The sequence below is a fragment of the Hypanus sabinus genome, chromosome 23 (genome assembly GCF_030144855.1).
Source record: "Hypanus sabinus isolate sHypSab1 chromosome 23, sHypSab1.hap1, whole genome shotgun sequence".
Lineage (NCBI taxonomy): Eukaryota > Metazoa > Chordata > Chondrichthyes > Myliobatiformes > Dasyatidae > Hypanus > Hypanus sabinus.
Window position 1 is genome coordinate 21,501,868 of NC_082728.1, and position 24,936 is coordinate 21,526,803.

The following is a 24,936-nucleotide window of genomic DNA, read 5'->3' on the forward strand; positions in this document are numbered from 1 at the left end:
TTATAGATGCATTCAGACTTTTGAACTTTCAGTGAGACCTAAAACACTCAAAAATTTCTACGTGTACTGTGGAGAGCATTCTGTCTGGCTGTCTCACCACCTGGCATTGGGGCTGGGGTTGGGTGGGGTGGCTATCGCGCAGGATTGAAACCACAGAGAGTTGTAAAATTAGCTCCATCATGAGTACCAGCCTCTGCAGTATCCAAGGCAGTATTAAGGAGCGGTGCCTCAAAAAAGTGTCTTCTTCTCTTTGTTAGGAGGAGCACGGAAGTCTGAAGGCACACACACAGCTTCTTCCCCACTGCCATCTGATTTCTGAATGAACATTGAATCCATTAACATTACCTCACTGCTTTTTTAAAATCTGTTTTTGCACTATTTATTTAACAATTTAATATACATATTTATGTATATTAAATAATATAATTCAGTTTTTCTCTACATTTTTCACGTATTGCATTGTACTGCTGTCGCAAAGTTAACAAATTTCACAATGTATGGCAGCGATAACAACCTAATTCTGATGGGAAGGGGCAGAAGAGACGATGTTCAGGGTGGATGGGTCTTTGATCATACTAGCTGCTTTACCAAGGAGTTAAGAGGTGTAGGCCATGGAAGGGAGGCAGGTTTCCATGATATGCATTAAGCTAAGATGTCACATATAAATTAAACTTAAGATAACCACTGCTAGGTGGTTGAGGAGAACGGGGTCCTGCACTTTTGCGTAGAATCTGGTATGCATTGAGGGAGATCTGAGATACAAGAAACTAATCTTCAATTAAAGACTTCCAACTTTATACAAAAATATTATCTTTTTATTGGATTCTAACAATCAATTAATTTAAAAGATGAAAAGAAAGCACAACTGCAAATTGCAGAATAAAAGGCTCCTCACATTTCAAAAATCCAAGAGCTGAGTTCTCTATATACTGTGTCAAAGAATAAGATTAGATCAATTAAATGCTAGATAATTCACCTAAACAGCTGCTATAACAGCAACTGCCTGTTTCATTTACAAATGTTGAAAAGAACACAGCATTGTATTTCAGATTTATTTAGAAAGCAACTCTTAACTTCATATTAATTTTTTTATTTTCACAGTCATATTTCACCATTAAATGTGCCTCAAAAATCATTGCACTTACATAGTTCTTGCTGTAAATCAATGATTTTAGTAAAGAAGGCACATTCTGCTCCCTTTTTTGTCTATTAAATTTCAGGCTGATACTCTATCAGGTCCCATTCAAAAACATTGTGAAATTGGCCAAATTATGAACATTCTGAGCTGCCCACTATGTAGATCTTGAAAAGATTACGATCAATTTAGAATACTTACTGATACTGTTCATTGATGACAGGTATAGCCTTTTAAGGCACGTTCCCCTTGGAAGCCAGACTGCGGTGGAGGAAATAGGGGCAGCAGGGGAGATGTTCTACATTTTACATAGCAGAATGATTAAGTCCCAGAGCAGGAGAAAAACAAAAAGCAAGGAGAGGTGTCTTGTGAGCCAAGATAGCAGATAGAAGATCAGCTAAGCTACCATTAACAGGGGACAGTTTTAGTCAAGTATGAGAATCCATAAATCATAGAGTAATGCTGGGAGAAAATTCATGGACTGACCAAATATTTCAAGATGAGTTCTACTTTTTCTGGTTCCCTCTCACAAACAGAAATATGATTTATCCCACCCTCTCCATACTACTGATATTCTATCTCTTCTGCTCCTCAAATTAAAGGTCAAGCCTACAGAGGAACAATAATAAGATGCTTCAATGATATTCTTCATTTCTGTTTAGGCAAATCTGGCAAGGAGACAGGCAACTTACACATGAAGTAACTGTTAACCACCTTCTCAGTCAGGTTTGCAACCTGAGGTCCATGGACCCCTTGCTTAAAGGCATTGATCTACAGCATAAAAAAGGTGGAAACTTCTGCTCTAGATAGAGAGGTCACCAAATTCCAAATCACTTAAAGCACTTATGCAATATAAATGCATTTATGCCTTATAAATGTTCCACTGTGATTATTTTATACCATTTGATTTGTTTCAGCAACACCATAAAGGTGTTCCTGCCAGACTGTAGTAACTACTGACCATACAATATGTTGAAGGAACTCAGCAGGTCAGGAGGCATCTATGGGGAGGAATAAACAGTTGATGCTTTGGGCAGAGACCCTAATGCATCAGTCTTTATGAAGGGTCTCTGCGTGAAACATCAAATGCTTATTTCTCTCCATAGATGCTGCCTGACCTACTGAGTTTCTCCAGCATTTTCTGTGTATTATTCTGGACTTCCAGCATCAGCAGAATCTGTTGTAATTACAACTGCACTCCATTTTGTTTTTGCTGTTTATCTCCTCCCCAGAAAACAAAAATCAGGGAGAACAGGAGAAAACACTGGAGGGGAAAGAGGTCTAAGAGGCTGAGAATGTGGTTGAAGAGCTCAGTGGCTCTGAGATACCAAGACATACCTCGGACTGGAAGTGCAATGGATAAGAGGCTAAGTTATGGGATGTGTCACTAGGTGATGCACTGTCATGCATGGGTTGCAATGTGGCATCAAGTGAGGGAATATCCAGCATGAGAGTTTACTCATTGAATTTCAGCAAAGCAATCTTGATTCTGCAACCACACTGTCACAGAGAACTCAGGTAAGGACCACAGATGGGAAGTTTTTATGACAAGGATGCCAAGAAAATTATTAATGAACTGCTAGGTCTGCCTCACTGAATGCACGTAATGGCATGGAGTATAGAGGAGTTCTGGCTTTTGCAGCAGAATGACCTCCACTTACTTTTGTTGCAGTTTGATTACCGATCAGAGAGTCATAGAGGACTACAGCAAATAAAAATGCCATTTGGCCCATCTAGTCCATGCCAACCTGTTTTTCTGCCGAGTCCCATCTACCCGCACCAGGATGATACCACTCATCCACATACTTATCCAAACTTCTTAAAATTTACAACTAAATCTGCAACTACCACTTCCACTGGCAGCTCACACAATCTTCTGAGTGAATGAATTCCCCCTCAGGTTCTCCATTTGTCAGTCTTAACCCATGTCCTTTAGTTCTAGTTTCACTCAACCTCAGAGGAAAAAGCCTACGTTATCTATATCCCTCATAATTTTGTATACCTAAGATCTCCCTCATTTTCCCATACTTCGGGGGAATAAAGTTCTAATCTATTCAACCTTGCCCTGTAAATGAGGTCCTTAAGTCCCAGCGATATCCTTGTAGCAGTCCACCAAACTGTGTTCCTGATTCCATGACAATTGTGAAACAGCAGACAACACTATACAAAGCCTCATTGCTCCTACACAAGTGTGATCTACAGATCTCTTTGCACCTGGAATTTGGCTGACGCTGGAAAAGAACAGGAATACATCACCAGTGAACTGCTCTCTGTCCTTCATGAGCAGTGAGATGTTACCAGCAAGCAAATTGCTCTCCCACAGGGGCAGAAATACACCATGTGGGAATGCTTTACTCTTCTGTGGAAGAGACATACCCCTTGGCTTACGCAGAGGCCTGATCAGATTTCTGGAGAGCTGAATCCAAGGAAAAGAATTAAAGAGAACAAGCAGAAAACATCTGTAGTTCATTTACCAGTAGTTTTCAGTTGGTTCAACACCAAGTCTGGAATTGAAAACAATAGTGTCATTCACCGTGGTCTACCCAGTCCTGAGAAATTGCTTGGTGTTCAGGTTCAGAATGGCATATCCTCCTTCAAGAGGATACCACATTGCCTTTAATCATTGTTTCTCAGAACTGACCCTAGGTGGTTATCTGAGAACAAAGACATCTGTAAAGACGTAGTGCAAAATGGCGTGAGCTTCCAGCAGCCAGACTATAGCTAGAGGGAAATCATCCATGTAGAAAAGCTGAAGTTATACCTCACATTTTATTGAATGGTATGATTAGCATGAGGGGCTGAATGGCCTACTTCTCTTATGTCTTGGTTTTACTGAACAATTACTCTATTACAACCTATGCTTTACTTTTCAAACAAGATTTATATGGCACTTCATTCAGACGACCTTGGATGGCCCCAAGACCAGCTGTAAAATAAGGGGGTTTGGACATGGGGCTAGCAAAACCCATCATAAAAACCCTGTGCTACAGAAATACCAACAGAAGCTCCGAAGTCCTCATCCCTTGGACAGAATGCTGCTGTTGGTGGCCTATGACCCAGTAGGAGTGATGGAATTAAGTAAATAACAGAGTCATTCTGACTCTCAAAACTATCTTAAGTTTATCACATCAATTAGTTTGAAGAGCACTTCATTGGTACACAATCAAAAACAATTCCCCAGATTAAACAAAATGTTTAAAAATTCAATTGTTGAAAAGGAACACACCTTTAAAAATTGCCAAAAACAGCACTTATTTTGTGCTGTTATAAAATGAAGTAACATGATTTGCTACACAGTAACACACTCTCTGCCCTCAACAAAATAGGGCCAATTAAATGGAGCAATAGTGTAGAATATGCATGACGCATCCAGTAACATTTTGAGGTATAGAAAAACAGATCAATATTTGGCAGTAATCGGTTAGATCATAACCTTGCTAAGTACAAAATAAATCACAGGACAACTCTACTGACAGTTTCATTTTTAATTTAGAAATTCTTCACTGAGTGGGTTAAGTTACATTATGTAACAGGTAAAAGTGCAAATATTTGCAGCAGTAATTTAGATGATACAGTGAGACTCTTGAAGGTCTACCAGAGATCCCACACAGTCAATACCCTTCCACTCCTTCTCAAAAAATGCTTACATAACAGATTCAATCAAAATTTTGTTCAAGTATAAGATATAAATTTTTCATTTATTCTTTTTAAATTGATGTGTAACAATTTATATCAGACTATTAATCAGAATCCAATCAAACATCTCTAACTTTCAGCCAACAATTTACAACCATCTATTTTGTTGCAGAAATTTTTATTTTGGTCTGTTTGCTTTTCTTTCTTCAGAACCACTTAATTGTAAACTGCTTTCCTAATGGAATAGCAAGACTCTGCAAAATCAGCTCCTGAAAGAAAATTAAAGCAGACGGATGAAATGAATGAGAGAATCAAAGCAATCTTGTAAGAAAAATCTATGAAAATTCTTGATACCATTCATTGTAAAACTGACTTCAAATCCCAATGGTAGTTCAACTAAATGAATTACACGTGCAATGTCTATCTCAGCTTGCTTCCCACATTTTATCTTCCTCTCTCTTTGAATAAGGATTTCAAATCCAAAGGAACCTCCTCCGAATTTTGGGAATTTTGAAAAAATAAAACTCATTAATTATCTCATTAGCTATTTCTTTTATGACCTTAAGATGAACTCCATCTGGACTAAAAAACTTGACAGCCCATAGCTCCAACAATTTGCTCAGTTACACATTTCCCTGGTGATCCTAATATTTCTCTCAATTCTTAATTTACAATCATTTCTGGGAATGTTGCTTATATCCTGTAGAAGGGCAAATTGCCCAAAAGAAATGTTGAATTCATCTGCCATCTTCTTATTTTCCATTACTGATTCCCCTGACTAAATTTCCACAAGACCAATGCTGCGTATTACCACGTTCCTTTTTGAAATATTTGTAGAAATTTTATCACCTGCTTTTACATTAGATTCTAGAGAGTTTTTTTCCCCCTCATACTCAACTTTTCTCTTCTTTATTAATCTTCCAATCACTCTCAGCTGCTTTATATATCTCGTTCAGTCATCTGACTTGCCACCTACCATTGTTGCAGTTACATGATTTGTACTTAGATTTGAAACCAACTTTTGTTAACCACTGATGGTGGAAAGTCATTTTGGAAGTTTTCTTTTGCATCTATTCTGGTAACATGAAAAGATTCCCTTAAGGTGATTCTTAAACATTAGCATGGTACAGTACAAGGTGTGGTAGCACAGCAGTTACTGGATTCACTTTATAGTGCCAGCAACCATTAATCAGGGTTCAATTCCTGTCGCTGCCTTTATGGAGCTTGTACATGCTCCCGGGATTGCTTAGGTTTCCTCCCACATTCTGAAGTTGAAAGATTAGGACTAGTACATTGTGGATATGTTATGGAACAACACTTGCGGGCTACCCCAGCACAATACTTGCTGATTTGACACAGGTGACACATTTCACTGTATGTTTTGATGAACATGTGTCAAATAAAGCTAATCTTATCTTTGCTTTCATCAAATTTTACAGTTCACTTTAGCTGACCCTGCTTTCATGGTCACATAACTGACCTTATTAGAATTGAAACCACTAAATTTGGACCATTGCTTCCCTCTGCTAAACTTCAATTATATGATCACTGCTACTGAGGGTTGCCTTCATTTTGAGGTTATTAATTAATCCTATTTCAATGCACGATACTAGCTTACACTCTGGTTAGCTCCAGAATGTGCTGCTCTATGAAGCTACCCCAGAAGCACAGTAAATTCCTCATCAATTGGGTTAAATTAGCCTCGATTTCCCCTGTCTATGTAGATTAAAATCCCTCAGTAGTGATGACCCATTAGCAAAATGTCCATCAATAATTCACCATTGACACAGGTTTGGAAAAGTGCGAACAAGGGCATTAGACTATAAGATCCTTAGTATCATGCCTCAGCAAGAAGAAAACAGTTTTAGCAGAATCAAAAATATCCATACAATGTTTAAGTATCAAAGTTAATTGCATGTATGTTCAAAATGATCATTTAAATGCTATCTAGACAAATTCCTTGGTCTCACCTTTGTGTCTTCTTTGTAGTTGAAGTCTGAGATCCAGAGTCCATTCACTGAAACTTTCTTTGGGGCAAATGGAACTCCAAGCACAAATATATTGCTTAATATCAGATCATTAATCTGATTGCTCAAATGGATTATCTCACTGAACAGCACGTTCTGGGGGTAGAAAATAGAGCTAATGAAAACATCATGAATAATTAAATGTGTTCCTGGCATATGCCCATTTCACAACCGAATTGGGAACAATGTAATCTAATAGAAACAGGTAAATCACATAATACGTTATCTACAAAACAACACTAAATTCAAAATTCTGTCAATGTAATAAATCCAAACATGATCTCTCAAAGCTCTCCATTAAAGTATCCAAAAAGAATTGATTTTCTAAAATAACACAGTCAGAAGACACTCAAAGTAAAACAGAACTGCAGATTCTGGAAACCTGAAATAAAAACAGAAAATGCTAGGAGATACTCAAAGGCCCCTACGAAGAGGAAAAAAAAGTTAATGTTGACTTTGAAATTTTCTTTTGTGAAGCTCTTTCTCACTGCCCTCTCTCCTTTATATCAGTTATCTTCCTTCTACACTCTCAGCCCTGACTTAGGGCCACAACCCGAAACATCGACAAATTCATTCTCCTCAGGAATGCCATTGAGTCCCTCCAACAGTTTGTTGTTTTTGTTCTGTTTTCCTGCAAATTAAGATCCTTGCATTTCCAGCTTAAAATATTTATTTGATTCCAAATTAGGACCATGCCACCTTGTAAAATTTAATGTCAAATTAGAAAAAAACTGATCTATATTCATTTCCTGTTTACTTTGTTTGGCCTGAGAAATTAAAAAAAAAATCAGCAAACAGCTAGTTGAAACAAGTCAAGCACAGTGGACGAATAGGCACATTAAATGTGAAGTCATTACGTAGACACATTAAGAGTGAAATGAAAGCTCTCATTTTGCAAGACTGTTCTTGTGACTAACACCTTGTGACCTGGTTTTCAGAATTAACAATTTTGTTGACTGAAGTAATTGAAAGAGGACAGAACAAATTATCTACCAATAATCTGCTGAATCAGAGATAATTTCCAACTAAGAAACTATAAATGTGATGCTCTTTGATAAAGTAGAAGAATCAAAGGAAGTTCATAAGCAGCTCTGTGTGCGTGAACTGAAAAAAAGGCCAGTTTCTTATCTGGACTGGACATAATTGGTTTGAAATAGCCTGATTAAGAGAGGGAAAAAAAATGACATCAGAGGCATTTCCTTATTTGAGAAAAGAGCAGTGAGGTAATGCGACCTGTCGTTTTGGGCAAGAGTCAATGAAAAGTGGGCACAGGTTAGCCCAATAAATTAGAACCAATAGAGTCAAAGGATAACAGTGCAGAAATGATAAGGAAGAATAATAATAATGAATAGCTTTAGAGGTAGAGCCTTGAGAACTCTGGAGATCAACTGCTGTAAGGAAGACTCCCATGCCTGGGTAAAGGAGATGAAAGATAAACTATTGGACCAACTGGAGATCCCATATTTTGTTGCTGTAAGTGGGAGTAGTAGTTTGGGTGAATATGGTATAAATGGGAAAACCATAAAGGCTTTATAAGAATGTACCAGACATCTTGTGGTTTCACTGGAGGCTCATGAGGGTAGTGTGGCAGAAGCAAATAATACCCAAAGTGTAGTGAAGGGCTGGTGGTGCGCTGATTCCAAAAGAAAAGGATGCAGAAAATGACTGTCAGTTTTGACCAATCTGCCTTCTGAATGTCGAGGGGAAAATCTTCTTCACTATAATAGCACAGAGGCTAGCCAGCTAGCCGGAAAGAAACAAGTACATTGATACATCTGTACAGAAAGCAGGAATTACAGGGTTTTCCAGGTGTTTGGAACATACAAGTATGATATGGCATCCGATCCAAGCAGCTCGGAAGGACAAAATAAGTGTCTATGTGATCCTCCTGGACCTCGCCAATGCATCCAGCTCAATTCCCCATACACTTCTCTGGGAAGCATTTGAGCTCTTCCCAATGCCCACACAACGCTGGCAAGATTGTACTTTCAAGACCTGCAATTGTGCTTCAAAACAGCAGACTTTAATCAAAACATGGCAGAGACTGGAAGAAGGCATTATGGCAGGTTGCACTATATCACCCCTGGCCTTCACAATGGCTACGGAGGTCATTATCACGGCTTCAAGATGATGGTAGGTGGTGAAAGAACAAATGCTAGACTTCATCTTCCCCCTATTGGGGCATACATGGATGATATAACAACACTGACCACTACTGCAATGTGCACCAAGTGACTACTTGGAAAGCTGCAGGAAAACATCCAAGCATATCAGAATGAAAATCAAACCCAGCAAGTTACAAATCATCTCCATTGTCAAGGGAATGCTGAAAGACATAAAGTTCTTCGTTGGCGATGACCTAATTCAAACAGTGTCTGAATAACCTGCCAAAAGCTTGGGTAGATGGTACAACGCCAGCCTCATGGACAAAGAGAAGGTGTAGCAACTAAAGTAACATATTGCCAGCGGCCTGGATAACACTGAAAAGACCACGTGCCAGGAAAACTGAAGCTTTGGTGCTTACAGTTTGGACTCTTACCCCAGGTGGTATGGCCAGTCATTGTCTACGAGATCCGACTAACAACCGTGAAGAAGTGCAAGGTGTCATCGGTAACATCAGTTTCGATGGTAAAGGAGTCCTTGAACTACCTTTCACTGGCTTTACAGAGGAATTCAAGTGATCTAAGATGCATCTACAAAAGACACTTAGAGACTCTCTTAACAAGACCATCAGTATCGCTGTATGGACCTTATCAACTGGGTGAAATGGAACCCTGCTGATGCAGTGCAGCAAGCAACAGCAGCCTTTCAGCATAGAGACACTGTGGGGCAAGTCCAAGTCCAACAGGGGAGGGGCAGCTCTGGTCTGGCAGTAAGTGGATCCAGCTGGCACAAGGCCACAGCTCCAGGTTGAAGGAAGATATTTGTTGAGGAAGTACGGTGAAAAGAGTCAGACAGAACTGTAAAGGCCGTCTCCCTGGCTAAGCAGGAGCAATGGATGTGATGGGAAAGCACTGAGACGAGGAAAATCAGCTGGAAGGACGTATGGGAGATGGAAGCAAACAGACTTGGCTTTCTCATTAGAACTACATATGATGTGCTTTGCCCACAAAAAAAAACCTCCACCAGTTGTTCAGTGAGGACTCAACATGTACCCTGTGCCCGATTCTGGCAACCCTCAAGCATATCCCGGCAAGCTATAGAACCAGCCTCACATAAGGCAGATACATGCATCACAACCAGGTCTTGAGTCTGGCAGTGGCAATCGAGACCAAGAGGATAGCAACCCATTCCTTTCTTCCCAGAAAGACTAATGCTCTGACACCAACAGCTTTCATTCGTTTTGGAGGGAAAAAAACAACTAATCCTCCTAAGCCAAAAACAGGACAGATGAACATAGTTGGTGACTGAAACATGCTGGTGGATGTCAATAAACAGCTCGCCTTTCCACCGGAAACTGCTATCACCAACCACAGGCCAGGCTTGGTTCTCTTGTCCAACTCATTACAGATCGCCTACATCATGGAACTCACAGTCCCAAGGGAGGATTCAGTGGCAGAAGCAAATGAGCATAAGAGGCTATGCTATGTAGATCTAGCTACTGAAGCTCACTGGACTTGACTGGAAAACCAAAGTTTGTCCTGTGGGAGTGGGTTGTAGGGGACTTGTAGCCACATCCACCATCAAATCGCTGAAGGAGCTAGGGATCCATAGTCAGTCTCTACTGTGAACCATCAGCGCCGCATCAGAGGCTGCGGAAAGAAGCAGTCACTGGCTTTGGATCGAGTGAAAAGATCTTGCCTGGGCTCCAAGATAATCTCGAGAGTGGGAAGACACAATGGGGGTGGGGTGACTCTGGGATGCCAGAAATTATCGTCCAGCCCTCCGGAGATATAATGGACTAATGGATGAAACATTGAGGAAGGAGGGTTCCCACTTGAAACCCCCCCCCGTGTGTCAACCATTTGACACTCCCAAAATCAAAGCAGTCTTGAGCAAGTGCTCATGACAGCATTGGCACGAGGCATATTAACATCTTATCCCGTGTTTTTTGTTTATTTTTCTAAAAGAACAATAGAATTCAGGAATTATTGGCCCAGGGTCAACACAATTTATGTGAATATTTACATTGACACAACAAAGTTGTAAGTGGTTTGAATTTATTAGTAATTAGCTATTTACCTAAGTTAGTTGACCAAGATAAGGATCAACAATTTAGCAAAATAAGAACTACTCAACCAAATTCCTCTTTGAGCACTTCATCTTTAACTCTGGGTATTATGCCTCTTCTGGTGCCCGTCCAAGTACTCTTAAAATAACAACTATCTGTTAAGGGTCTAGCACAGTACAGGTCCTTTGGCCTACAATGTTGTGCTGAACTTTTAACCTACTCCAAGATAATCTAATCCTTCTCTTCCACATGGCCCTCCAATTTTTCTTTCATTCTTGTGTCTATTTAAGACTCTCTTAAGTGTCCCATTGAAATATGTGGAACCTTTTCGAACGCCTTACTCAATCCATATTCACCACTCGAGCTTCACTATTTGTTTTGTCAAATTCATGAAGGAACTTCAGTGGATGTGGCGTTATGGATTTCTAGTAGGGAGTTACCTCTAGCGTTGTTTGGATGAATTATTTTTCATGTTAACAACGTAGTTGCCCTTCCACCCATTACTTAATTTATGCCTTATGTTTATTCCTTCATCATTGCTAACGTTTTTAATTTGTGGCATCATCTCTTCGCACCTCCATCCTATCCTTCCTGAGGAGCTGGTTGTGGGTTTCCCTGACTGCTGCTGATGTTGCTTTCTGATGAAACACTGGTGGTTACGGGCTGTTGGGCAGGTTCAATCAATGTCTTTATGAGTTAGTAGCTGCAACTCAGTTTTGCTTTTCTTCAGAGATGTATCTGAATGAAGCAAGCGGCAACTTTTTGATACATGAAGCTTGCAGTTAAAAATCAGGAAAGATTGTTCTTAACAATCTACATGAATATCGGGAAATCTATCATTCTTACCTTTGCTACTAGGAAAATAATTTCAGTGTAGTCACCATTTTCATAAGTCAGTAGGCTGTCACCGTCATCCCAGAAGAGTTCTCCTCTTGCAGTTCCGTGATCAGACAGTGCTACAATCAAACCAAATGAGTTCTCACGAGAGGCAGCAGTTGTAGTGCTGGGTTCCTGATTGAAGTTATTCAAATGCAGTTATTACTTGGAAAGAACTACAACTAAGTTCGTTAATTTCTGAAGTTCTTTAACCAACATTATTATTTTGATGACAAGAATACAGAATCCAGATACATAACATCAGGATCATGAAATGTTCTGTTAAATGTGGAAAATACAGATTATTTTGCTTTAATATTTTCAAGTGAGAAACTGAAGTGTGGAAAGCAATTACCTGACTGCGGATTTTTCTTAATCAGCCAATTGTAATGGACAAGTTACAAAGAAAAAAAACATTCAAAAAGAATGGTCTAATTGCTCAAGGTGCTTTCCTAATCACCAATGCAGAATTACACAGTACATTGACATTAATGCACTTCAGGCATGTGGCTGGCGAAGTCTTACCAGAAGAATTGAATTCAACAAATAACATTTTCATATCTGCTTTGACTTGGGGTCTTGATTTGCACAGAATATTTAAAAAATCCAGAACGTTCTTTACGATCTACATGAATATTGGGAAATCTATCATTCTTACCTTTGCTGCTAGAAAAATAATTTCAGTGAACAAATTGGAGAGATGGAATCCAGAGAAGTGTGAGGAAAAGTACCTTGGAAAGTCACTTTCTTTTAGGATGTATAGAATACATGGACGAGACCTTAGGAGCACTGATGTGGGAAGATTAGTGGCACATGTCCACTGATCCCTGAAGATAGTGACATAGGTGGACAGAGAAGAGAAAAGAAGATTTGGCATGCTTGCCTTCATGGACCAGGTCACTGAGAATTAGAGTTGGGACATCATGGTGCAGCTATACAAAATACTGGTTAATCACACTTGGAGTACTGTGTACAGTTCTGGTTGCCACACCAAGAGGAGGATGTGGTAGCTACACAGAAAGTGCAGTAGGGATTCACCAAGATGTTGTCTGGAACATATTGGCCATGGTTATGAGATGGATAAGCTAGGTTTACTTTCAGTGAAAGAAGAGGAAGAGCTTGGGAATTTTTAATAATTATGAGGGGTATGGTTGTAATGGAGTCAGGTCAGGGGAGTCTAGAAACTGAGGGAACGGTTATAAGGTGTGAAGAGAGATATATCAAGGAGGTTGGAGGGGCAAGCTTTTCCACATAGAAGGTGGTGGTTATCTTAAACATATTGCTATAGTGTTAGTAATGCCACTTAAAAGGCATTTGGACAGGTACTTGGATAGGTGTACAACAGAGGATACCAACCTTTTTTGTGTCATGGACCCTATTAACCAAGGGGTCCACGGACCTCAGGTTGGGAACACAGTGCAGAGGAATACAAACCAAATGAGATTACCATTGATAGGCATCACTGCATGCACTAATGAAGCGCCCTAAAAATACTTCAGAATGCCTCTGCTTCACTTGAAATTAACAGTTTCTATTACCTATCATCAAGTGGAATAAATATATTAAAGCCATTTGTAAGCCACTGTTGATTTCGATCAAATCAAAGTCTTTTCTGCTCCTTATTGGAAAAGAATTAGAATGAAAAAATAATTAAGTTTTACTAGAGATATATTTGAGTCCTGGTAATATCAGACCTTGCACATTGTGTTTAGCTGTTTAACCAAATAAGGATATACTAGGGAGCACAAGAAAGGCGCAACAAACAAGTTTCTGAATTATTTGCATTGCCCTACAAGTGATTTATGCTAGCCCTGCGTTGTCACATTAATTTAGTAGCAGTGGTACAATTGAAGCATACACTTTTCAAGCTGTTTGACATGTAGTTTCCTCTTGGCTGAGGAAGCCCAAAACATGGGGCTACTATCTCAGAATAATGGGTCTGACACTTAAAGACCGAGATGAGAAATTTCTTCATTCAGGTGAATGCAAATCTTGGGAATGTTCTCTCACTAAGATCTGTGGAGGCTTAGTCATTAAGTAGATTCAAAGTATAGATAAATTGATATTTGGATACCAAGCTAATGAAGGGATTTGGGTATATTTAAGGTGTAGTGAGCTATAACTAAACAATAAGGAACAAGTGGCCTACTCCTGCTTAGATTTCTCAAGCTCCTTAAATCTATGCCGACTTTTCTTAACTAATCTATGTTTGCTCCCCATTTTAAAGCTTATGTATCCACTTACCTGTATAGGAAGAATGCTGCCTCCTCGCAGATGAACATTTATTGTATCCAAAGGTGCCTCAAGTAAAACATACTGACCCTTACTATGAATTGCAGCTCCCTAAAAAGCAAGAGATACTGAAATGATGACAAATTCAGAGCAGCATGCACTTACACTCAGTGGCCACATTATTAGGTATGCCTGCACACCTGCTCATTAAAATAAACATCTAATTAGCCAATAATGAGGTAGCAACTCAATGCATAAGATCACGCAGACATGATCAGGAGGTTCAGTTGTTGTTTAGACCAAACATCAGAATGGGGAAGAAATGTGATCTAAGTGACTTTGATCATGGTGACTTTGATCATGGTACTAATGGAGTGAACTGAAAATTTTCTAAACTGCTAATTCTCTGGGATTTTCATGCACAAGTCTCTCGAGTTTACAGAGAATGATGTGAAAACCAGAGAGCGGGCGGTTCTGTGCATAAAAACACCTTGTTAATGAAAGAGTTAGAGGAGAATGGCCAGACTGATTCAAACTGACAGGAAGGTGACAGTAACTCAAATAACCACACGTTATAACAGCGGTATGCCGAAGGGCATCTCCAAATGCACATCAAACCTTGAAGTGGATGAGCTACAGGGGTTCCACTCCTGTATTTAATAAAGTACAAGTTTAAATATAGTCAAATATCAAAAATTAAATTACAAACCTACATGTAAGAAACTGTCAAAAAATGATTAACATTTTCTCCACATAACTGTCAACAATAATAGGGTTTGCATGCATGCAAATGCAAAATTCCTGAAGCTGAGATCAGTTGTTGATTGTTATTTCAATACTCTAATGTTGGAGAACAGAAAATTGCAGTAATTCTCAATGACCTTTGGTGTAGAACATACACGAATATGCACCGAGATGGAGATAGCTGAAGGGTTGTGTCTCCACTTGTTCCATTGGAGGGAAACAGCTGTGAGAATTCTTGAAAATACTAGATTGTTTTGAAGCATTTCAGGATTTTGGGTCTTTTTATTTTTGGAAGTCTGAAATATTTAGAAACATTGCATGCTTTAAGCACAGGACAGCTTTGATGTCTTGCTATGAGAGATACTGCAAGATTTCCTCTGCAAGATAGACTTGTAAGATGTTGCAAGTGTGTTTAGATCAAGAAAGAGATGCAAGTATAGGGATGTTGTTGGGGCCATCATACTTCAGGTGACCTTTCTCATGATTTCCAACAGAAAGTGGATACTTGTTTGTTCGCTTGGGCATAATGAAAAACTCTCAGAACAAGATACTACACCTGCATTGTATTTTTTGCCCCAAAGTCAAAAATAAAGCCTTTTTTATGGACTTTCTGAGAATTCAACATATCAGTCTAAAGAAAAACTTGCTGAACACACAACCTCAAATGAACAGCGTTATTAATATAGAAGCAGTGAATATGAGAAAATGTAACTTTCTAAGATCACATTAAAAATGGACAACCTTACAAAACTTACGTCATTTAGACTGTACCATGTGGTTGGGGGAAAATAGCCAGACACCTCAAATGTCATGGGCTTCAGTACTGGAGTGATAAGAAGTGCATCTCCCCACATGAACTGCTGATCAATACTTAATGTGTTTGGATCTTGAGGGAATCTAAAGCCAAGACAAAGCAGAGTTTATACATACAAGACAAAGTAGTTTTTATTCAAATGTACTCAGATGGATTTTTAAAAAGCTTTCAACTGTGAATTTTAAGTCAAATGTATATATATAATTTTTCGATGCAGCCTTACCAATTGGTGCTTCAAACATTTCAGTGTTCAACTACTGAATTCTCACGGACAGTTGTCACACTGTGGCATGTTAAGCAAATGCCAAGTGCACTGTACTTAGTGGAGAACCAGTAAAGATACTTTGGATGATAACCAAGTAAGAGAATTAAATATCTGACATTATTTAGAAGAAATTAGTGGAATGTAAAAGGGAGATGTGATAGCATTGATATTGAAAATGATACAAAGCCAGTGGAAAGGAAGGAACTTGCAACTGAAAAAAAAACAAAAAGCATGATTGGTTTGGGTGGAATTAAGATACGACAGAGGCAAAGAAAAAAAGTTCATGAAACTACCTATAGGCACCCAAGGGGTAACGATAAAGAGGTGCACATTGAAAAGAAGGATATTAAGAGGAATATGCAACGAGGGTGACATGATAATCATTGGAGGTTTTAATCTGGGCAAACCAAATCAGCAATGATTTCCACAAGTTTCCACAATAGTTATATAGTTTCCACAACCTCCTTGTAGTGCGGTGACCAGAACTGAGCACAGTACTCCAAGTGGGATCTGACCAGGGTCCTATATAGCTGTAATATTACCTCTCTGCTCTTGACGAAAGCCAATACACTGTACGCCTTCTTAACCACATAGTCAACCTGCGCAGTAGCTTTGAGTGTTCTATGGACTTGGACCCCAAGATCCCTCTGATCCTCCACACTGCCAAGAGTCTTACCATTAATACTATATTCTGTCATCATATTTGACCTACCAAAATGAACCACTTCACACTAATCTGGGTTGAACTCCATCTACCACTTCTTAGCCCAGTTTTGCATCCTATCAATGTCCCACTGTAACCTCTGACAGCCCTCCACACTATCCACAATACCCCCAAGCTTTGTGTCATAAGCAAATGTAGTAACCCATCCCTCCATTTCCTCATCCAGGTCATTTACAAAAATCATGAAGAGTAGGGGGTCCCAGAAAAGATTCCTGAGGCACACCACTGATCACTGACCTCCATGCAGAATATAACCACTCTTTGCCTTCTGTAGGCAAGCTAATTATAGATCCACAAAGCAAGGTCCCCTTGGATCCCATGCCACCTTACTTTCTCAATAAGCCTTGCATGGGGTACCTTATCAAATGCCCTGCTGAAATCCATATACACTACATCTACTACTCTACCTTCAGCAATACGTTTAGTCATGTCCTCAAAAAAAAATCAATCAGGCTCATAAGGCACGACCTGCCTTTGACAAAGCCATGCGGACTATTCCTAATCATATTATGCCTCTCCAAATGTTCATAAATCCTGCCTCTCAGGATCTTTTCCATCAACTTACCAACCACTTAAGTAAAACTCACTGGTCTATAATTTCCTGGACTATCTTGACTCCCTTTCTTGAATAAGGGAACAACACCTGGAACCGGCAATCCTCCGGAACCTTTCCCCTCCCCATAGATAATGCAAAGATCATTGCAAGAGGCTTAGCAATCTCCTCCCTTGGCTCCCAAAGTAGCCTGGGGTATATGTCATCCGGTCCTGGTGACTTATCCAACTTGATGCTTTCCAAAAGCTCCAGCACATCCTCTTTATGCCTATATGCCCGAACATTTCAGTCTGCTGTAAATCATCCCTACATTCGCCAAGGTCCTTTTCCGTAGCGAATACTGAAGCGACGTATTCATTAAGTACCTCTGCTATCTCCTCCATACATACATTTCCACTTTCACACTTAATTGGTCCTATTCTCTCACATCTTATCCTCTTGCTCTTCACATACTTGTAGAATGCCTTGGGGTTTTCCTTAATCCTACTCGTCAAGACCTTCTCATGGCCCCTTCTGGCTCTCCTAATTTCATTCTTAAACTCCTTCCTGCTAGCCTTATAATTTCCCAGATCTTTATTCTTACCTACATTTTATGAACCTTTCATAAACTTTTCTTTTCTTCTTGACTAGATTTTCAACAGCCTTTGTTCACCACAGTTGCTGTACCCTACCTCAGTGGAACGTACCTATGCAGAACACCACACAAATATCCCCTGAACACTTGCTATATTTCTGCCATATATTTCCCTGAGAACATCTGCTCTCAATTTATCATCTGCTCATCTGCTTTTCCAAGTTCCTGCCTGATAGCTTCATATTTCCTCTTACTCCAAGTAAATATTTTCCTAACTTGTCTTATCCCTCCCCAATGCTATGGTAAAGGAGATAGAATTGTGATCACTATCTCCAAAATGCCAAAATGCTCTCCCACTGACAGACCTGACACATGACTAGGTTCATTTCCCAAAACCAGATCAAGTACAGCCTCTCCTTTTGTAGGCTTATCTACATATTGTGTCAGAAAACCTTCTGAACACACCTAACGAACTCCACCCTATCTAAACCCTTTGCTCTACGGAGATGCCAATCAATATTGGGGAAATTAAAATCTCCCTTCACGACAACCCTGTACCGGTTTTCATGCAATCATGAAAAAAAGCACAGCAGTGCCCCTACTTCCTTTGGAGTTTGCGTCAATTTGGCATGACATCTAAAACTTCAACAAACTTCTATAGATGAGTGGTGGAGAGTATATTGACTGGTTACATCACAGCCTGATAAGGAAATACTAACACCTTTGAATGGGAAATCCTACAAAAATAGAGCTACCTGTAGAACTTGACAGCAAGTAATTAGACCACTTTATAGCAAGGGCAATGACTGTATGCACATCCGGTCCTCGCATTATCATAGGGATTCTGCTTCCCCTTTACTGAATTCAAAGCTTAAGTCAACTAGAACCACAACTTCCCCTGTTACTGTACATTACATTGTAACTTCTGGTTTTCTGATTCAGACGGAAAGCCATGCAGTTTAATAACAGTGATTCAGGGTAGATAATAAGACCAAACAATTCTGAAATATACATCAAAAATAACTTATAACTAAGCTTTTTAAATACTTTACAGAAAACAAAATAAAGCTTGGATTCTGAAACAATATTAAAATGGCAGTTGAAATTAAAAAAAAACACAACTTGTATTTAACATTTGGTGCAGAACTATTGCACAGCTAGTTGAGTTGCTGCTTTGACTTGTGATCTGGGTTAAATTCTGTTTCCTGGTGTCTGTGGGGTATGCACTTGCTCTCTGTGATTAAGAGCATTTTCTCTGAGTGTTCCTGTTGCCTCTGACAAGCCAAAGACTTGCAAAAGTTAGTAGATTAACTGTCCACTGTAAATTGCCCCTAGCAAGACTAGGTGGGAGGATGACCTTGGTATGGATCTGGCTATTGGACAAAAGCATTAAATAAAGTTAATTCCTCATCATCATGTGCTAGACTGGGGCTCATACAATTTAAAGTTTTACACAGGGTACATTTAAGTAAAGCCAGGCTTGCTGACAGATAATCCTGGGACAGACGCTGGCTGTGAGAGGTGTTCCTTCTCTCCGGCTGGTTTAGTGCATGCATTTTGGTCTTGCCCTCGGCTTGATGGCTATTGGGCACTGGTTTTTAAAATTATCAGTGAGGTTTTGGGGGTGACACTGAGACCTTGCCGCTTATAGCTGTATTTGGTGTGGGGGGTGATGCTTTGGGTTTAAATGCAAACCAGTCGGATATCGTTGCAATTACATCGCTTTTGACCCGTAGGAGAATCTCGCTGGTCTGGAAATTTGCCACTTCCCCATCTGCTGCTGCTTGGTTAGAGGATGTAATGTTTTTTCTGAAATTAGAAAAAATTAAATTCACTTTGAGGGGGTCTGTGAAAAAGTTCTATTCGAAATGGGGACCTTTCTTGTCATATTTTGGGAGTCTTAAGGAATTACCTACTAGTTGAGGGCATTTGATTGTACTTGGGAAGTTGCCTCTCTTTTAACACGCATATGGTTTACCTCACAGGGTGGCTGATGAATTGTAATATGAGTATATTCTGGATCATCTGACATGTTGTGGATGTATGTGGGCCTTCGTCTTGAAGTAGTGTGGGGATATGGCTGTGAAATGTCCGTACTTGTATTTGTGAATTGTTGTATTGTAAATACAACAGCTGCCATGGTATGTTCGGGGAGGGAGGGTGAGTGAAGGTTTGTTTAGGGATAAGATATAAAAGCAAATTAGAGGAAAATGTAATTCATTATGTATTCTGTATTGTGTCATTCCTTCAATAAAAATATATTTTTTAAAAAAAGTTAGTAGATTAACTGTCCACTGTAAATTGCCCCTAGTGTGTAAGTGAATGGTGCTGATGGATGCGTGAATAGAATAGATTGGGATTAGTGTAGTTTTATGCAGGTGTGTGCTTGATAGTTGGCATAGATTCTGCACCAAACGATTTGCTTTAATCCTGCATGGCAGTATAATATAATTTTCAATTTAATATTCTTAGTGAGTTTGAGTAAATGCACAATGTTCAACTTTTCACAGGCAATTATGACTTAGTATGACATTTGAAACTCAGCCAGTCATTCAACATAGTACAGGAAAAGTGTGAAATTGTCAGTGATTTCTGCAACTTTTGCACAGTGCAGCTCAACTTGGAACATGTATAAAGCTTTGTCAGATTTTCAGCAAATGCTGGTAGTTTCAATGTTATTAAAATCAATTAAGGAACATTTTTTTTACTTTGTATACTAATAAAGAGGACCAAGCTTCAGATATTTATGATTAAATATGAACATACTGGGTTCCTGATGGTCCAATTTTGGCTTTGGAGTTAACCCATGGAAACATTCACATTTGGATTAAAATATGATTGAATCATTTTAAACAAATCTATAGGCAAAATATCATTAGATTTAGTTTCAACCTATTTTCCAACTTCATTGTGTTAAAATATTATACACACATTAAAAAAACATACTCAAATGACAGTGGTTGAACAACCATCTCTCCGGCAGTGTGTGCCTTGTGGAAAAGTGTGTAAAGGAAAGGGAGCAGCATGTATCTGGTGAAGAGAGCTTTCCGCATTGCTGACTGAGCTGACTCACTGAAGACGTATGGTTCCTGAGACTGAAAAACAATATACACAATTCTTTTTCTTTAAGCATCAGCTGCTCCAAAAATATCAATTCATACCAAAAATGAACACACAGATATTTTGAAAGAACATGTCTAATCATGAGACATGAGCTTCAAGCCCCAATACCAAATCAAGTCATCAACATTTGATCCCAATAGATCCATTCATAGTCAGAGTCCTGATGAAGAGTCTTGGCCCAAAACATCGACTGTTTATTCTCCTCCATAGATGCTACCTGACCTACTGAGTTCCTCCAACATTTTGTGGATGTTGCTCAGGATTTCCAGCAGCTGTAGAATCTCTTGTATTTTTAAAGTCATAAAATTGTTCAGCATAGAAATGGGTCTTTTGGTTTACTACATCCATACTAACCTTTTGCCTACTGACACAGATCCCATTTTCCCACTCTTCTGTGGCATAAAGACACTCTTAACAGCTCAGAAAATGACAGTGACCTGGATACTGTTGGCGGTCAATAATAAAAACTGCTTAAAGGTGACAGATGTTGAAGAGAAATTTTTAAATTTCAATTAGCAAGTTAATTAATTTACTTGATTTAATTAATTTACTTGATTTATTTCATTGAAAAATAGTTATTGGCTGAACACAAGAGATTCTGCAGGTGCTGGAAATCCTGAACAACGCACATAAAATACTGCAGGAACTCAGCAAGTCAGGTAGCACCCATGGAGGTTTCAGGCTGAGACCCTTTATCCCGAATGGAAAGGAAGGAGCAAGAGCCAGAAATTATTGTACCGAACTTGCTACAAAATGAAAGAAAACGTGATAAACATTGACTTCACATGTAATAGAAATGTGTTTTATCAAGTAAAAGTAACTCACAGATTCTGCAACTTTTAGCCAGGTTGGCTGTTCGATGTCTATCAATTTAATACTCAACATTTAAAAGTAAAAAAACAAAATTGGATTCTTTTCTATCCACTTTGAAGTTTACTCTTCTCTCAAAGACTAACCGGCTGTTTCCAGTCGTTATGATTCCGCATGAAAGGGTAGAAGGATCCGAGTTGTGTCCAGCGTATACAGAGTTCTTCAGTGGTGCCCCAACGAAAACCACAGACATCTGCTCCCACCAGTGGAACTCCATACATGTTAAACAGCATTATTGCTAAAGAAATACACAGGTTTTTAAAAAAACATTTCATGTTTCAACGTTCCATTTTTCATTTTTAAACTGTGTTGTTGTAAAACAAATAACAAAAATAGTTTGACTATCTCAAACAACTTATGAACAATTACTGGTTGTATCAAATGAATTTACTTCGTGGTGACATGATATATACTGGTAGTGTACTTGCAATGTTTTCAAAGGGATTTGTATTAGAGAAGTAGAATGGGGAGAATTACCTGTTCTCCTTTAATGGACAAGTCAAGTCGCCAGCTTTTAGCAGCTGAGGCAGAGCCTGGCTACAAATGCCCACAGCCAGTAAAGGTGCTGGAATAATGGAATTTCAGTTCAAAGTATATACAATACTGTGCAAAAGTCTTAGGCACATATATATAGCTAGGGTGTCTGAAATTTTTGCCCAGTACTGAAGTCATTTTATGTTTTGCACTGTACAGCTGCAGCAAAAAAAAAATCTAATTTCATGATAAATGTGAGTGATGATCAACCTGATTCTGATAGGAATCTCTTTTGTGGACAGGGTGGGAAGGGGCCAGGGAGAGGGGAATCATGGCTGGGAAAAGGGGAGGGGAGAGGGGAGGGAGCAGGGCAAGCACTACAGCAATATTCTATAATGATCAATAAATCGATTGCTTGGAAGCAAATGACCTTGCCTGCTGTCTCAGGGCTGGGTGTGTCTGCACCCTTGCCCCTGGCACTCCTCCTCTGCCACCTGTCCTACACTCCTCATGCGGTGCTCCACCTATGCCATACTTTGCTCCTGCCAGATTTACAAATTTGCTCTCCACTCCACATTGACAAATACAGTACTGTGCAAATGTCTTAGGCTCCCTAGTTATATATACGTACCAAAGACTTCTGCATAGTACTGTACATCAGACCATTTACTACTCAGATTTATTTGCTTGCAAGAGTTCAAAGAAACACAAAGGCCGATAAGCAATCAAAGTGCAAAAGACAAACCGTGCAAACACAAAAAGAAAAGCATAACAATAATAGATAAATAAGTAATAAACGGGCCGGCAGGTGGTGTAGTGGAATCAGAACTGGACTTCAAGGCAGATGGTCCTGAGTTCGAATCTGGACAGTAGCAATATTTATGCAGAAGAAAGGCTTGGCAATCTACTTCCGTATCTTGCCACGGAAACCTGATGGACAAGTACACTATCCATAGGGTTGCAATGAGTCGCTCAACAGCAATTAATAAATAATATTGAGAACATGAATTGTAGAGTCTTTGAAAGTGATTCCAAAGAGTGTGGAATCAGTTCAGTGAGTGAAGTTATCCTCTCTGGTTCAGAAGCCTGATGACTGAAGGATAACAACTGCTCCTGAACCAAGTGATATAGGAACTAAGGCTCCTGTACTTCCTTCCTGATGGTAAGTAGCATGGTCAATGCTGTTTTCCTGCTCAATTGTGCAAGCAAAGTGAGAAAAATCTAAATTGACAAAAATGAATGTGAGCAGAGTATCATGTTTAAAAATCAAATTTCATTCTCAGATACAAACCATCCAGGTATTCCAACAGTCAGGTACACAAAATTCCATAAATGAAAGTGAAATGGATGAGGCAATACCTTTGAAGGAAAAAAAAAGCTCACCTTCCAGGTCAATTAACAAACTCCACATTAATTTATGTACCTGGGATAGTGTAGTACATGTCATTCCAGTTACTTGAGATATCCCCAGTCCAGTGTCCAGCATAATGACCATGACTGGGGAATGTGGACCGTGAAATAACGAAAGGCCGTTTTCCTCTCACTTTGATCAATGCACTAAATGCAAGACAGAACACATTAATAGCTTAATGTTCGCAAAAATTGACTACTGCCAATGAAGAACATTATTTTTTCCTCACTTCAACTCTATTCAAGTTACTTGGGGAATGTGCTATTAAGAGTCATTGGCAATATTTGATATTCCTTTTTGCTGTTGGCATCCTTCTGCCAAAGTTGTTGCAAAAGATCCATTCACTGAGATCGAATGCAGTTTGAGCTTTTACACTCCTTGCATACAAACTCTATCCAGTAACTCAGCCTAGAGTATTAGCAGCATTTAAGAACAATTAGGTAGGACATCATATACTGCTGTATCTGTGTTGGTACTTAAGGTATTCTCTAATTTGGGGAAGCTGAAGGAACCAAAAAAGGTGTTCCAGAATTACTACAGGCTCAAACAATTTTCTACTACAAGTCTGAAAAGGGTGACAGTTTATGTCTTGTCTAAGGATTGATAAGGACTGTGGATCAAAATGAAGCCTGTGGAAAAATAATCGCTCTGGTTTTTAGATGATAGTCAGCTGTCTGTTAAATCTAAATGTCTATGTAAATGATAAATTCATTTAGATTAGGAAGGTCACATTGTCCCTTTGGAGCTAAAGCAAAGGTATAAGTGGTACAATTGTGGTACCTTGGACTGGGAAATACAAAAATATCAGTTAAGATTTCTGCTTCTGGTTCCAATTTTCAGGTTATGCTAGAACTCTGCCTTTGCACACTCAGAGATCAGGATCAGGCTTTAGGCTTTAATGCAACATTTATCTGCAAATTAATGCATGAAGAATAACACTCAAAGTATGCTGAAGCAATTAAAAAGGGCAGAACAAGTTCAAAGTATTTTCTTTTGACTTCTGTGTTCAAAAACCCTTGAGTACTTTATATTACTGAAACTATATTCAGTATAACTAATTAATTTATGATTTAATTGTTACTCACTCATGGGAAGCAATAGCCTCAGTTAACCCGTAAAGGTTGTGCAGGTTATAATGTGATGAGAGATTCTGTTTACCCGACATACACAGTGTACGAAATGCTAGATATCCTCCACTCACATCTGCAGCAGACAAATCCAAACCCAATAAATTATTTACACTGAAGTCATAAATACAATGAAAATTAAAAATCAAAGCATTAAACCAGAAAGCACGCAATACCTCA

General features: G+C 39.1%; 1 protein-coding gene across 3 annotated transcripts in view; it reads right to left on the reverse strand.

The window, feature by feature from the left end:
• Positions 1 to 4,605: 4,605 nt before the first annotated feature.
• The window catches only part of LOC132380031 (lysosomal alpha-glucosidase-like), a 44,999-nt gene continuing 24,668 nt past the window's right edge, over positions 4,606 to 24,936 (reverse strand). For all 3 annotated transcript variants that reach the window (XM_059948508.1, XM_059948511.1, XM_059948509.1), the window contains 9 exons: positions 24,715 to 24,832; positions 23,642 to 23,775; positions 21,831 to 21,982; positions 20,698 to 20,846; positions 15,577 to 15,718; positions 14,090 to 14,188; positions 11,816 to 11,980; positions 6,742 to 6,894; positions 4,606 to 5,040 (listed from right to left, as the gene is read on the reverse strand). In XM_059948508.1, coding sequence (XP_059804491.1) covers positions 4,978 to 5,040; positions 6,742 to 6,894; positions 11,816 to 11,980; positions 14,090 to 14,188; positions 15,577 to 15,718; positions 20,698 to 20,846; positions 21,831 to 21,982; positions 23,642 to 23,775; positions 24,715 to 24,832 — 1,175 coding nt within the window. In that variant the 3' untranslated portion in view covers positions 4,606 to 4,977. The remainder of the gene's footprint in view (positions 5,041 to 6,741; positions 6,895 to 11,815; positions 11,981 to 14,089; positions 14,189 to 15,576; positions 15,719 to 20,697; positions 20,847 to 21,830; positions 21,983 to 23,641; positions 23,776 to 24,714; positions 24,833 to 24,936) is intronic.